At 36.2% G+C, this 13,636-nt stretch overlaps 1 protein-coding gene and 1 pseudogene across 1 annotated transcript; one reads left to right on the top strand and one right to left on the bottom strand.

The window, feature by feature from the left end:
* Positions 1-113: 113 nt before the first annotated feature.
* Positions 114-4,451, bottom strand: LOC143566269 (protein OS-9 homolog). The gene is made up of 8 exons (XM_077053014.1): positions 4,335-4,451; positions 3,145-3,218; positions 2,558-2,761; positions 2,382-2,456; positions 1,380-1,495; positions 637-703; positions 440-546; positions 114-366 (listed from the first exon to the last, which is right to left on the bottom strand). Exons 1-8 carry the CDS (start codon positions 4,426-4,428, stop codon positions 201-203), a joined length of 903 nt encoding a protein of 300 aa, XP_076909129.1. The 5' UTR covers positions 4,429-4,451; the 3' UTR covers positions 114-200.
* A 4,675-nt stretch (positions 4,452-9,126) lies between these two features.
* Positions 9,127-10,155, top strand: LOC143566279 (receptor-like protein kinase ANXUR2 pseudogene; annotated as a pseudogene).
* The last annotated feature ends 3,481 nt before the right edge of the window (positions 10,156-13,636 follow it).

Genomic DNA, 13,636 nt, shown 5'->3' with positions numbered 1-13,636 from the left:
CCCCCAAAAAAAAACACACCAAATTTTATACTTTTTTAAACACAATTTAATCCATCCACTATTCATGCAAATACAAAAGGGCAATTAACTAAAATCACATCACATAAATTGTGTAACTTCCATGAGTATACTATATAATTAGAAAATTGTGCACCGCAAAACACCATTAAATCTTTCTGTTAGTTCAATGCAAAATATCTTTATGTTGCGTATTCTTCTGAAACAGATGATGATGACGACTTATCAGTTACCGTAACAATATTATGTTCATGCATAATATCATCTTCCGGTTTTTGTTGTTTGTAGTCTTTTGGAAGCGGGTTACAGTTGATTGTGTACCAAACGGGTCGTTCTTCTTGGAACAATCTGAAAAGACGAAAATGCCCGTCAGAAGAAGTGTAAAAATAAAATGAAGTAATTGAATGAGACGGAAACTTACGGGTGCTTGCAAAGCGTCGGGATTTGGATTGTGAGAGCGTATTTGCATGTTGATAATTCGGTTATAGAACTGATCATAGCTCTAGGTTCCGAACAAACAAATCTTACCTGCAAATAACATTAACAAAAAATAATGATAACAATAATAATAATGTGAAAATTACATGAGAGTTGAGTAAAAGTTGGAATGTGTTAAACCTCGGTTTCGCGAGGCTCGTTTGTAAGATCACAAGTGGTTCCGTTTGTGTATTTATGAGCATGATACCTGCATTGATCATATTAAGAAATAGCTTAAAACACTATTTAACTAATAAATGAAATAACTATCCTTAAACAAAAAATTAAATCACTATTTTGAAACAGTTTTTGTAATCATATTTAATATTTAATCATTAAAGAAACTCAAGAAAATGGACATAAAGGTGTTGGTGGGCAGTCCGTCAACCAAACTGTTGTTGACCAAGTCAAATGGGTCAAACGAGTCGAAAATTAGTGTATTTAGAAACTGATAACCTTTTCAATAGTATAGCTTTTGCAAACATATTCAATGCATTAATCATTTAGGAAACTAAGAAAAAAAAGGAGATGGCCAAAAAAGTGTTGACTTGTTGACCAAGTCAAGTGGGTCAAACAAGTCGAACATTGCCTAAAGTGTATTTAGAAACCGATCATCATTTCAATAGTATAGCTTTTACAATCATATTTAATAATTAATTATATGAAATTACAAAAAGAAAAGATGGACAAAAAGTGTTGACTTTTTGACCACGGCAAATGGTCAAACGAGTTGGTAATTGCCTAAAGTGTATTAAGAAACCAATCACCTTTCGATGGTGTAGCTTTTGCAATCATATTTAATACACTATCTAGTTATGAAAGTAAGCAAAAGAGAGATGGCCAAAAAAGATCCGATTTGACATGTAAATATGTAATTAATTTACCTTTGTGATGCATCTTTAGAGCGGGGATCTTTTAAAGTTGAAATATTGGATAGGTTACGGTTATAAGCAGCTGTAGCTTCAGCATCATATTCACCCAATACAAACTCTTGAACAACCTAAAAACGGGCCCACAAAGAATTAGATAATAATAGAAATGATCCAAGATTTTATAATCATACTTGACACCAAAAGTATATTTTTAATGTATAAACATCCAGAATCATTTCATTCAAGAAATCAGATGGTTATTGAAATAATCACGAATTTGCAATCATACTTAACTAATAATTAATTACCTAGAAAAGATCTAAACTTTTTGCAATCATACTTAACTAATAAATATATCAGCCAAAGTAAATGAACAAACTTGAAAAAGAAAGCATAAAACAATCAACATAAAAGAGTGCACATGAACGAACAAAAATGAATTTAAGTGAACAGATGTAAACGAGCGTACACGAACATAAATGACTAACGAGACATGTGTTCATGTCCGTTAGTTTAACTAAATGAACAAAATTTTTTGTTCATGCTCATTTAACCTTTTGTAAACCGTGCAGCGGGAGGTTTGGTTACATTCATTTATAAATAAACAAACGCACATGAACACATGTATTGTTCGTTCATTTAAGTTCGCTTATGTCCGTTCTTCTACGTTCATTTACATTGGTAAGTTTACGTTGTTTAAGTTTGTTCATTTACATTTGGATACGTATTTAAATATTTTAGACACCTTGCAATTTAATCTAATTTTAATAACTTTTTAGGCCCAACATATTGTTGTTTACATTATTAACTTTTAATTGGTTTTAACTCAGGTATGTTCGTTCGTCCACGTTCGTGAACCGTTCATATCCTTAACGAACGAACATGAACCAAAAAAATATGTTCATTTAAATACTCGTGTTCAGTTAAAGTTAAATGGATGAACACGAACATGCTCTGTTCGTGTTTGTTCGGTTCATTTAGAGGGTCTAGAAGCGTATAAATCTTGATCCATACCCTGTTGTCCTCTTCCAAATGAATTTGTCGCAGTTTCTTGTTATAACAAAATTCATAAGACCACCACCCCTCTTGCTGCGAAAAGAAAAAAAATCATTTTTTAATCATTTTATCATATAAACAGGATTTATAATTAATTTTATAATTTCGTTTAACTTTTTGTAAAAATATCTGACCCTGAGTAAGCATTGGTCTTTAAGTACATCAAGCAATTCATCCGGTGTTTTCAACTTGATACGTTTTTCGGTTCCCAAAATTAAACTTGTTGAGTTTTCAAGTACAGTTGGCTTCTCGTTCGTCAATTTCTCCACTTTCGGCAAGAAACATAAAAACTTATCCCCGTTTTTCTTTGGCATCACCACCGATTCTTGATCATCATCCTAAAAACAGAAAACCTCACATAGTTTTTATGCAATGATGGGTGGTTAGGTGGGTTGGGTAACGGGTCAAAGCAAGTTTGGGTCAAATGTGTAGTTTTTAGTGTCGGTTCAAACGAGCCGGGCCAACCCGTCAACACCTTGTTGACCAAATTTAGAATTAAGTTTATTAAATACAAATTATAAAAAAGCATATTGCTAAAAGTAATAATCAATTTCTTAATAAAGCGATTCAGAAGTGTTTGACCCCGGTTGACCAATTTGACCATAAAAATTAAACTGTTGGAGATAAACACAACCCAAGATGACTCATTTTACGAGGTTGAAATTTCAACCTCTGCAAATTGTGTTTGTGAGATTTAATATGCTGTTCAGTGTTCACTTACAGGATGAAATGGTGAATCTTCTGTGTGGAATTCAATATCATATTTTGGTTCTCGAGAGGCACGACTTAAGCCACCTGACAATTAACCATTTACAAACATTCAAAATCTATATCCAGTATCTAACCAAGTCAGCGATCATAAGCTATACACTACTAGTGTCGTAAAATATAAAAGAAAGGTCTGTCAAAGTAACATTCGTTTTTCACTCGCACTTATACCTGTGTAAGAGCGGATTAGGCAAGATTTGCTAGACTTGCACCTTTCTCAGTACATGGGTGAGTGCATTAAGTTTCCCTATATTTTTTTTTGGTGGTCTCTGCATGGTACCTTCTAGTATTCGTGTCTCTAATATATCTAATCTGTGTTACTATTATACTGTTTAACCATTTTTTTTGGTTATCGGTAGCACGCTAACACTACGTTTTAGTAATCTCCGTGTTTGTGTTGTTTTGAACATCCAGTGACATAAATGCAACCCCCCCCCCCCCGGCCAAAAAAATAACCTTTAATTTCAATGCATTGTAGCCTATAAAAGACCCTTTAATCTTCATTAATATTAAGAAGAAAACTGAAGTAAACATGTCTGGTTCTCTCTATTTCTTTGGAGTCTAACCCGCTCAAAGAGTCTATCTATTGGGAGACTGACCATCTCGAATCGGTTATTATTAAGTATCCACTAGGGGATGCTTGAATTACTTATTTTTCCCTTTTGAGAGCTTATCAACTAACACGCTCAGATAAAATACAAATTAAATTAATGTGCTAATTGCGCGAATCAAGTAGTGTAATTAGATATACAACATAGTGTAATTATTAATTACACTACAATGTAATTACATAATTACACTACTTGATTTGCACAGTAACACGTTTTTTTAAGTTTGTATTTGATCCAAACCCATCGACTAATATAAGCCGGAAAACGAGTTTCTCAGCTTTATAAATTCTCAATAATCCCAAATTTCTCTCAGATAATAATACATATTATGTAAACATTTAACTCTAAAGCATCATCCAATATACCCAAAATTGGGCATAACATAAAGCCTTTTAATATCAAACTATGAACTACCCAGGTGGGCAAATGAATCCAAATAGCTCATGATATACTTCAAATTTATAACAAAAGAAACATACCCATCAAATTAATTGTTCGTAAAACACTAAAAGTTGAATAATTTGAGGGTTACCTGCATGAGTTGGGAAGATCTGCTGCGATACGACGACGTAGTAATGGAAGAAAATGGGGAAAATAAGCAAAACCCATAACGAAATCGAACCCATCTGTGACGTCAAAGTGTGTGTGTTTGTGTAACAAGAAGATGAATTGATGGGATTTTGGAAATGGGAGTGTTTGGTTTTGATTTTGTGAAAGTTGAGGGGGTTGAGGGTTGATAGTGATATTTGAAGGGGGTGAAATAAAAGTTTGGGGAACAAATCATCTTGGCTAACGAGGAAGTGACACATCAGAAGAGAGGGTGACGTGGTAAAGTGTTTGGGTTTGCTCGTGGGCTTTTATGAGTATTTGGGCTTAATGTGAATTGAGTCGTTTTTCTTTCTCCTTTTTTAAGTAGTATGTTTATACTTTCAAAATTCAATAAAAGGTAACTTTGTTGAATAATAATTTAATAGTTAAGTTTTCAAAGTGTTCTAATTATATCATTTAAGTTTTAAAGGTATAATAATTAAGTCACTCAGTTTGTGGCAACGATGATGGTGGTGGTGGATGTTAGTGATGGTGTTGTTCAGGTGGTGACGGTGATGTTTAGCTTGAGTTTTCTGGCGCAAATGTTGAGTTTTCCGGAGAGAAAGTTGATTTTTCCGGCAAATACATTTTTTTCGGTGACCGGAGTGTAATGGAGTTAAGCTTCTGTTAGTCGCGACTTGTTGTGAACTAATATGTTAAAGATGAGATTGTCACCGACCAACCCATTAGTTGTGACTGTTATTTACTAATAGTTCATAATTGGGATTATTTAAATTCAATTTTTCTATTTAAATAACAAAAGATGCCATTACAAATACTTATGCTAAAATAGTTATTGTGACAATTAATTATGTTACATGATTAAAAGTATTTGTCATGGCATTTCGGGTTTAACGTATTATATTTTTGATTACACATTTAAATGACGAAATAAATTTAGAATAATGCATTTCACATACAAATTTAGTATTACCAACTAGAAATGATTAATATATTGTATATTTTATACATGTAAATCATAATACGTTGAAGAATAAATGTGCATGCATATTACATATGCTCATATGATTACATAACGACTAGCGAATCAAACACTTGAAATTTCAAGAATGTTATAAATTAACTCGTTGATCAATGTAAATCGTAACATACAATTAAAACAAGTCCACAGGTGCAGAGCGCACACTTGTTTCATTTTATTACGATGTGAGGGGCGAAGCCTCTTATGAACGGGTTCCAAGGAGGTACACCCCTTATAGTAGGATCCAAGGGGCAGCTACCAATTCGAATTTTAAATAATAATTAAGATTCCCTCTATTTAGTCTAGGGAAAAAAACGCCTATTTTCTAATGAATTTTTAATATAACAATATTAGTCAAAAGTAGTTACCAAACCCTAAAATAAGAGCATGTTTGGGATTGACAGGCGAAGTGGTAATGGATAGACTTGGTGTTCCATATGACCCATGTTCAATTTCTACCCCCAAACATTTAGTTTCAGAGGCATTAGGTGATAATGAGAGACTAGACGAGGAGGTGGCCTTCGCTAGTTTGATCCTTGAAATGAACGGGTTTTATCTCACCGCACTGTCGTGTCTTCAGGTGAGTGTTTACGATTGTTGGCCTTAGGTGAAGGTTTTTTCCGGATCGAAATTCACGATGTGGTGAATTTAGCTTGTAGGCCATTTGAAGGACTTGCTGGCCACTCAAAAAAAATATCCTATTCTTTTGGGTCGTACGCTCATTTTCTGGTTCACGGAAATTCACTCTCAAAACTCAGATACAAAGTTCTTGATATATGAGTTTATCCTACTAAGACATTTGAAGAATCACAAAATAGTTTCAATATGAAAGTGCAAACGACTCCCAAAAAGTCCAAGTTGTTATTCCCGAATTTCCCCAATACACATTCCATTTATTTTTTGTTATTAGTTGTTTATTTTTTGTTATTAGTTGTTTCCTGTTGAAACCTATTCTCGGAGGGGGTAAAGTTCCTAACAAGATAGAGAGAATGGTGATCGGTTTTATATGAATGAGTATGCGAATATCTTTACATTGTTTTCCTCCTCATTTTCATAAAAGGGGAGTAGTATACATAATATCTATTGTTTATATCTACATTTCGTATATCCACCGTCTTGCCTTGCTTTCCTCCAGTCCAATGGCCTCCTGGATCTTTATCCCGCGGGTTACGCTTCATATCTCGAGACTGCCATGCGTTGGGCCACCGACTGGATCAGACGTGCAGCATGCGGTTTCCCTCCAAATCCGTTTCCCTCAAAATGGCCTTCTAGAATCCCTTCCTTGTTGGGCTCATTTTGTTGGGCTCTTTATTATCTTTGTTGGGCTAGAGCCTACTTATGAGCCCATTCTCATGGGTAGGCTCTTCATTTCCATACTGGTATTCTCGTTCAAACTACATGCGATATTCAATCAAACGCTATATTACTCCACGATCAGTATTATACGTGGCATTACTGTTATATAATGGTACCGCTACCAAAATTTGTATTCCAAAAATACTATACTGAATTGGTCCAAATTACAGTCTAGATTGGTATTGTACGTTATCATGTGGTCCAGGAAAACGACCGGTCATTCATTCACACTAGATCTTAAAGCAATCATGTCCATTTCTTTCTGCTTTTTAATCATTGAATAATTTGTATAGTAACTGATTTTATTATATATATCCATGTGTGGAGACGATATTTACTTGATCATTATTGAATGATATGGAAGTCCATTGTGAAATCATAATTCAAATAAATTGTTATATTATTTGTTACTTTAGGCTGAGGGGTGTGGAGCGCGAGAGGGGGCGCGTGAGCCCATCCGCTCGCGCCCCGGGGCGCGAGCACCACACCACCGAGGCGCGAGAGGGGCGCGAGAGGGGCGCGAGCATGCAGACCAAGGCAGGCGCAAGAGGGCTAGCGGGTGAAAATGGGCGTAAAGTTGGCCTGGGAATGCGTGAAGAGCCGTTGGGGCTTAGAAATAGAGCCGTTGGCTCTTTATTTTTATTAAAAAAAAAAAATTTTTTCTCTATAAAACCAATATCACATACCAATATCACATACCAATATCACATACCACACCCAAAACCCAAAATCACCCCATCTTCCAAACCTTTTTTTAAAAACATGGCTGGAAATTGGTACCCAAACCTAGATTCAGATTACAGTTACGACGATTTATGGTCGGCACCGGACCAACCGATGTTTTATTCGGGGTCGCAACAATCATCCGGCTTTCAACCATCCAACATACAACCGTCTCCTAACTTTGTTGTTCCGGAGACACAAGAACCAGAAGGTGAAGCTGCGGGACAAAGAAGACGCGTCCACCGGAAAAAACAAGTTGCAACGGACGGGTCGGGTTCGGCTTCGACTGGAAGGACGAAACGGAAAACCACTCCGTGGTCATCGGATGAGAAGGAAGCCCTGTGTCGGGCTTGGATAGTCATTTCTGAGGATCGGCGTTGCGGTAATTGTTTTAATGTTTTTAAAAATGATTTTTAATAAAAAAGTTAAATAAAAAAGTTAAATGACTTACAAATTTATTTATGCATTTTACAGCGGACTACCAAAAGAGCAAGGTCTTTTGGACAAAAGTTAGGGAGACGTTCTATTCGCTCGTTGGGAGTACAGAGCGGAACGCCGATATGATTTCGGGTCGGTGGACCGAAATCAGAAAATTTGTCGGCTTGTTTACTAATCTGTTCAACAGGAACGCCGGTCGTATGAGACCAAGTGGCAGTGACGATTTGGCGGTTTATAATTTCACTGTCGAAGAGTGGAAGCAGGAGTGCCTGCGGAGGTATGGGACGGTGAAGACGTGGGACGATGTAAAGGTGTGGGAGAGGTTGAGAAGGTGTTCTAAGTGGGTTGAGCTGGTGGCGCCGGACCTTGATGCGGAAGTAGGGCCGAAACGGACTAAAACTAGTTCGTCTGGAGCGTATAGCACTTCCGCCGGGTCGGATTGCCGGGTTGGATTCGACCTAAACGTTGCGGGGGAGGAAACGTCTTCACCGCCGAGGAGGCGGCCATTGGGAAGGGACGCCAGGGGGAAAAAACCGGCTGAGGGGGAAGCCGTAAACATCGCCGATCTTGTTGAATCCCTCAATAAATTCAACAAAACCATGGAGGTGGTCTCTAATGACAAAAAGGAAAAAAAAAAGAATGAGAGATTTGGACTTCCTTACAAGAGACTTCAGTAACCTAAATCCGGTCGACCAAATGCTGATGGAAAAACAAAAGGAACGTATCCGGAAGAGGTTGATCGAAGAAGACCAAGCCGAAGAATAAGAATAATGTTTTTTTTTAGTACTTTAATTTTTTTTAGATATTAATGTGTTTTTTTAATTAATGTGTGTTTTTTTAAATAATTTATGAGTTTTTTTAATAATACGTTTTTTTAATACATTTATAAAAAAATAAAAAAAAAACCGCTCACGCCCCTCCACACCAGGGCCCGGGGCGCGAGCACCACAACCAACACCCATCTTATCAAGTTTCTCTCTCTGCCACACGTCACAATATTATTGGCTGGAGCCCCCACTCGCGCCCCCCCCACCCCTCAGCCTTATAATCTTTTGACTATTTCCTGGCTAAATGTGGAATTTAACATCCAAGCCGCCTTTATTGATTCTGAAGATGCAAGCCGCCTTTATTGATTCTGAAGATGCCTTTACTACGTTTGGAATATAAAACTCTATTATTCTTTTGTGAATTTTACTTTGAACTAAGAGCTCTTTTGTTGCTATAATCTTTCAACAATATGTCAGAAAACCCTCTAGCAGTAAAAAGTGATGAAGAGAAATTGCATTCGTTAACTACGGAAGACGCCTTTCATCGTTTTTCTCTTGCTGATATTCAGTTAGCTACTCAAAACTTTGATGAAGCATTAGTCATTGGAAAGGGAGGTTTTGGGATGGTATACAAAGGTCGTATATGTGGTACTAGTGATGCTACTGAACGTCTTGTTGCCATTAAACGGTTGGATTCATCTTCGACGCAAGGGGCACCTGAGTTCATGAATGAAATCGAGATGCTTACCAAGGTGCAGCACTGTAACCTAGTGTCTTTATTTGGTTATTGTATCGATAACAATGAGATGATACTAGTTTATGAGTACATGCCCAATGAGACTATTGAGTATCATTTGCACAAAGCTGATACTCGTTTATCTTGGATGCATCGGCTCAAGATAAGCATAGGTGTTGCACGAGGACTACATTACCTTCACACTGGTGTGGGTACCCAACATGGAGTCATACATCGAGACTTGAAAAGTTCAAATATTCTGCTTGACGAGAATTGGGCAGCAAGGATCTCAGATTTTGGGATGTCAAAAATTGTAGATCACCCGTCTTCTGGTGTGATTACCACTCCTAAAGGCACATTTGGGTATCTAGATCACGAGTACTGTAGGACCGGGAAGTTGACCAGGAAATCAGATGTTTATGCCTTCGGGGTCTTTTTGTTTGAGCTGCTATCTGGGAGGCGTGCAGTCGACCCACTGTTTGTTGACGAGGGGCACAATGTGGCAGACTGGGCTAAAAAGTGTGTCAAAGAAGGACAATTAGAACAAGTTGTTAGTTCTCATATTACAAAGCAAATTTCTCCCAAATGTTTGAAGGAGTTTGTCCATATTGCAGACCTCTGCACAAAAAGTTCTAGAAAAGAACGCCCTACAATGGCTGAGGTTGTGTATACTCTTGAACAATTAATGGCATTACAAAAGAAATTTGACAGTTCCGGGTCTAGACATAACTCTGGTATGGCCAAAATCCTTCTTAACTTCTGATTGAAATATTTTGCTTTTTTTTTCCTTAGTGAGTATGTTTGTAACACACTGTAATGACAATAGTACATCAATGAAAAATGACAATAGAATAATGTTGTCATTAAATATACCAAAAAGTTTCTGCCCATTTCTTGGATAAAAGCAAGTCTATTTAAAAAAAAAAATAGTTTTGAATAGTTTCGGGTCCCTCAGCGCATAGGGAGGGAGTCCTCCCACTTTTCCCCATTTTCCCCATTTTATCCCGCATGCCACATCAACTTTTTCCAAGTTTCTTTCTGTTCCCCAAAAAGCATGGTGTCGTCCCAGGTTTTCCTAGATTTTCCCGCATGAAACAATATGCAAAGATAAAACAATTATTCCATAAATTTAGAAATTAAATATCAATATAAATATAAATAATTATTTAAATGGTTCAACTGATACAAATGATCCAAATGCTCGATGAGATCCGATCCAAGGTTGTGGTGGATTGTTTGGGATCGTTTAAAAGTGAGAATATTGGCTTCTACCGGTTCCTTGTTTTACGTGTTTGAGAGATATAGCTCTACCTTGATTCTTCACAATCATGCTATGTAGAATAACACAAGTGTAAATGATTTTTTATAATGCTTCAGGGATGCATTTTTTTGGCGGGTTGGTGAATTATTTGCCACTTCCTTTGGGACACCAAAAGCTCGTTCAATGTCTTTTTGTTCTGCTTCTTGTGCTTTCTTGAAGCGTTGTCTTTTATAATCGTTTCCAGGTGGATCGTATGCCAATGTTTTGTTCCACTTTCTCTACACGTTTGTCAAATCCCTTACTGACCAAGTAATACTTATCCAACATAGGAAACTGTATAATTCATGTAATAAAATACAGAATAAACATTACAAATTTACAGCATTAATAGGTTGATCCAGGCTTTATCATGTGATATTTAACTTTTTTTAGTAAATATATTGTAAGGTCAAAAATGTGACTTGCGATATCAAAGTATGAAACCCGTTATATATTTACGGTCAAGTTAATAATTAAAATGGGCTAGAATTTCGGACACGAGACGAGAACTTCGGGCACGCGTTTAGCTTCAACGAGGGGAAAGCTTCTAGATTATCTTTTTATTTTGCTATATATATGTCATTTGTTGTCATATGTTTGTGTGTTTTTTTATGGTGTAAACAACCATCCAAGGGGAGCTCACCTTGGGTGGGATCGGTCCGTTTAATATTATGAATATTTTGTACCGGTTATGAGATCGTTCCTTTATTTTATCGTTATATTATTTATGTTCGGTCGTTTGTTTCACCGCACCCGTCTCGAGCGTTTATCAAGAACAAAGCCCTTCGTTGTCGGATCTGGTTTCGGGACCTACATATATGAATGGGCACATTATCGTTTGTGTGAATCAGTATAAAAAATTAAAGGATCCTGTTTGTGTGAGTCAAATTGTTCGACAAGAGCACACATCAAATACTGGAATCAACTCAAGATTTTGTAAATTATACTCACGTTTTTTTGGCTGTTTATATCTTCAATATGCTTATGTCATCTGCAGATTCTCTAAGAATATATTCCTATAGTGATATGGAAGTTGCCACCAGGAATTTCAGTAGTCACAGGTTGTTGGGCCGTGGACATTATGGTGAGGTATTTAAAGGTTGGCTTGATAAGAAGACAGATTCTTCTTATACACATGACAGTGGATTGAGCATTGCTGTTAAGAGGCTCTACAGACACAAGTTTAAATCTCATATGGTAAATGAGGTATGCCATTATTCCCTCTACCCCACAATTTCCATGGTAACGAGTTTATTATCGCTTAATTGGACCACCTTCTTAATATACTAGTTCATTATTTTTGGATGCAGATGAAGATGAAAAGTTTGGAAGAATTTAATGACCCCAATGTTGTTAAGATCTTAGGTTATTGTGTGGAAGAATATTCAGTACTCATTATCTACGAGTTCATGCATCAAGGAAACCTAAAGGATTATCTATTCAGTGGTAAGTGCAATGTAAGTATCCTTAGCAAGTAGTTGAAGTATAGTTGTACACGAGTACTTGAATGATGCTAGTAAAGTGGGATAAAAGAAGTTGTTGATCTTGCAGTTAAAAGAAGAACAGAGCAACACCTATTCACTTCGAGGGTTAAGATTGCAATTGGAGTTGCTAGAGGTCTTCTTTTCTTGCGTACACGGCCTCAACTTGCTGATTACTCATTGCTGATGCACAATATACTGTTAGATGAGGTACTTATGAAGTGAAACATCAATCTAATAGATATAGGACCGGGTTTTAAAAGCTTTAAGAACTTTTAATAACCAACTATTTTTTTTTTCATATTTTATATATTTTTGTTCTTAATAGAGAGTACGTAGTTTTAACATTTTTTATATGAAATTCTGTGATTACATATACGAATCACAAGTTTGCATATTTGTAAATAAACAAATCAGATATAAATGAAATAAGAAATTTACATGTGTAATAAAGTTTAGATATGTATAAAAACTAATTTTCGCAATTGTGATCGTAAATATACATGTTATAAATGACAAAACCATCCTCAAATAGCATTAATATTTAAAGTTTTAGAAACACGTTGTTAACAATTCTTAAAGTTTTAAATTATTTACAAGTTTTGTAATGAACCATATCATATATTATTTTGTTTGACCTAATTAAGCAAACTATTTTAGACATTGAAACCCTATACAAGGCAGTTTAGAAATATCCTAAATCGTCCACCGACTTATGGAGGCCAAGTGCACACGAGCACATCCCTAGCTGGATATTGAAACCACTGACAAAATTACTTTTCCTTAACAAAAATCCCAGGAATTTAACGCAAAACTCTCAGATATTGATGTGGCAATGTTGGTACTGAGTTGTGCTGTACCCTCTGATCTCCATCCTAGTCCATCCTGTAAGTAAACTTGATACACTTCCTGCTTTTTTCCAATTTCCATGATTTTTGGATCTGAATCTAATAGCTTGCAAGAGTTTCAGACTATTTGAAGGAGAGGAGTGGTGTCTTCGGTTTTGGACTTCTACTGATGGAGCTACTAACTGGGAAGCCGATTTCTAGCGAAAATGATTTGAACATACTGAGACGTGATTGGATGCCCAGCGTTTGTGGTGCATTAGACAGCCGAATATTCTTAAACTCCTTGCAAAGAAAATTAGCAGTCCAATTAGTTGCACTTGCTAAAAGGTGTGTTGCGAATGAATCATCCCTTGAATCAGTCTTGGAGGAACTAGAAGAAATCCTTGTGATTATGCCAAAATCTAATAATAGAGATAGAGGTGATGACTCAAGCAAACATATTCGTAGTAGAAATAGTTTATAAACATGTTCTATGTTTTCTATACGAAGGGTATTATTTCAAAATTACGTATGTTAGTGTATTTGCTATTGTTTGTGGTTTTAACATACTTCGATATATACATATACGTATGTAAATACAAATGCAGATACATAAACTGTGAGATGATATAAAAA

Source organism: Bidens hawaiensis, unplaced genomic scaffold (genome assembly GCF_021521415.1).
Source record: "Bidens hawaiensis isolate Kalapana, Puna unplaced genomic scaffold, B.hawaiensis_p1.1 tig00022866_1, whole genome shotgun sequence".
Lineage (NCBI taxonomy): Eukaryota > Viridiplantae > Streptophyta > Magnoliopsida > Asterales > Asteraceae > Bidens > Bidens hawaiensis.
Note: the sequence above shows the minus strand (reverse complement) of the source record. Positions and strands in the feature narration are given on the sequence as shown.

Coding starts and splice junctions, on each gene's coding strand:
- LOC143566269 (XM_077053014.1), bottom strand. CDS start 4,428: ATGGGTTCGATTTCGTTATGGGTTTTGCTTATTTTCCCCATTTTCTTC. Junction 2,457..2,557: donor AAGACCAATGCTTACTCAGG/GTCAGATATTTT, acceptor TTCTTTTCGCAG/CAAGAGGGGTGGTGGTCTTA. Junction 704..1,379: donor TCTAAAGATGCATCACAAAG/GTAAATTAATTA, acceptor TGATCAATGCAG/GTATCATGCTCATAAATACA.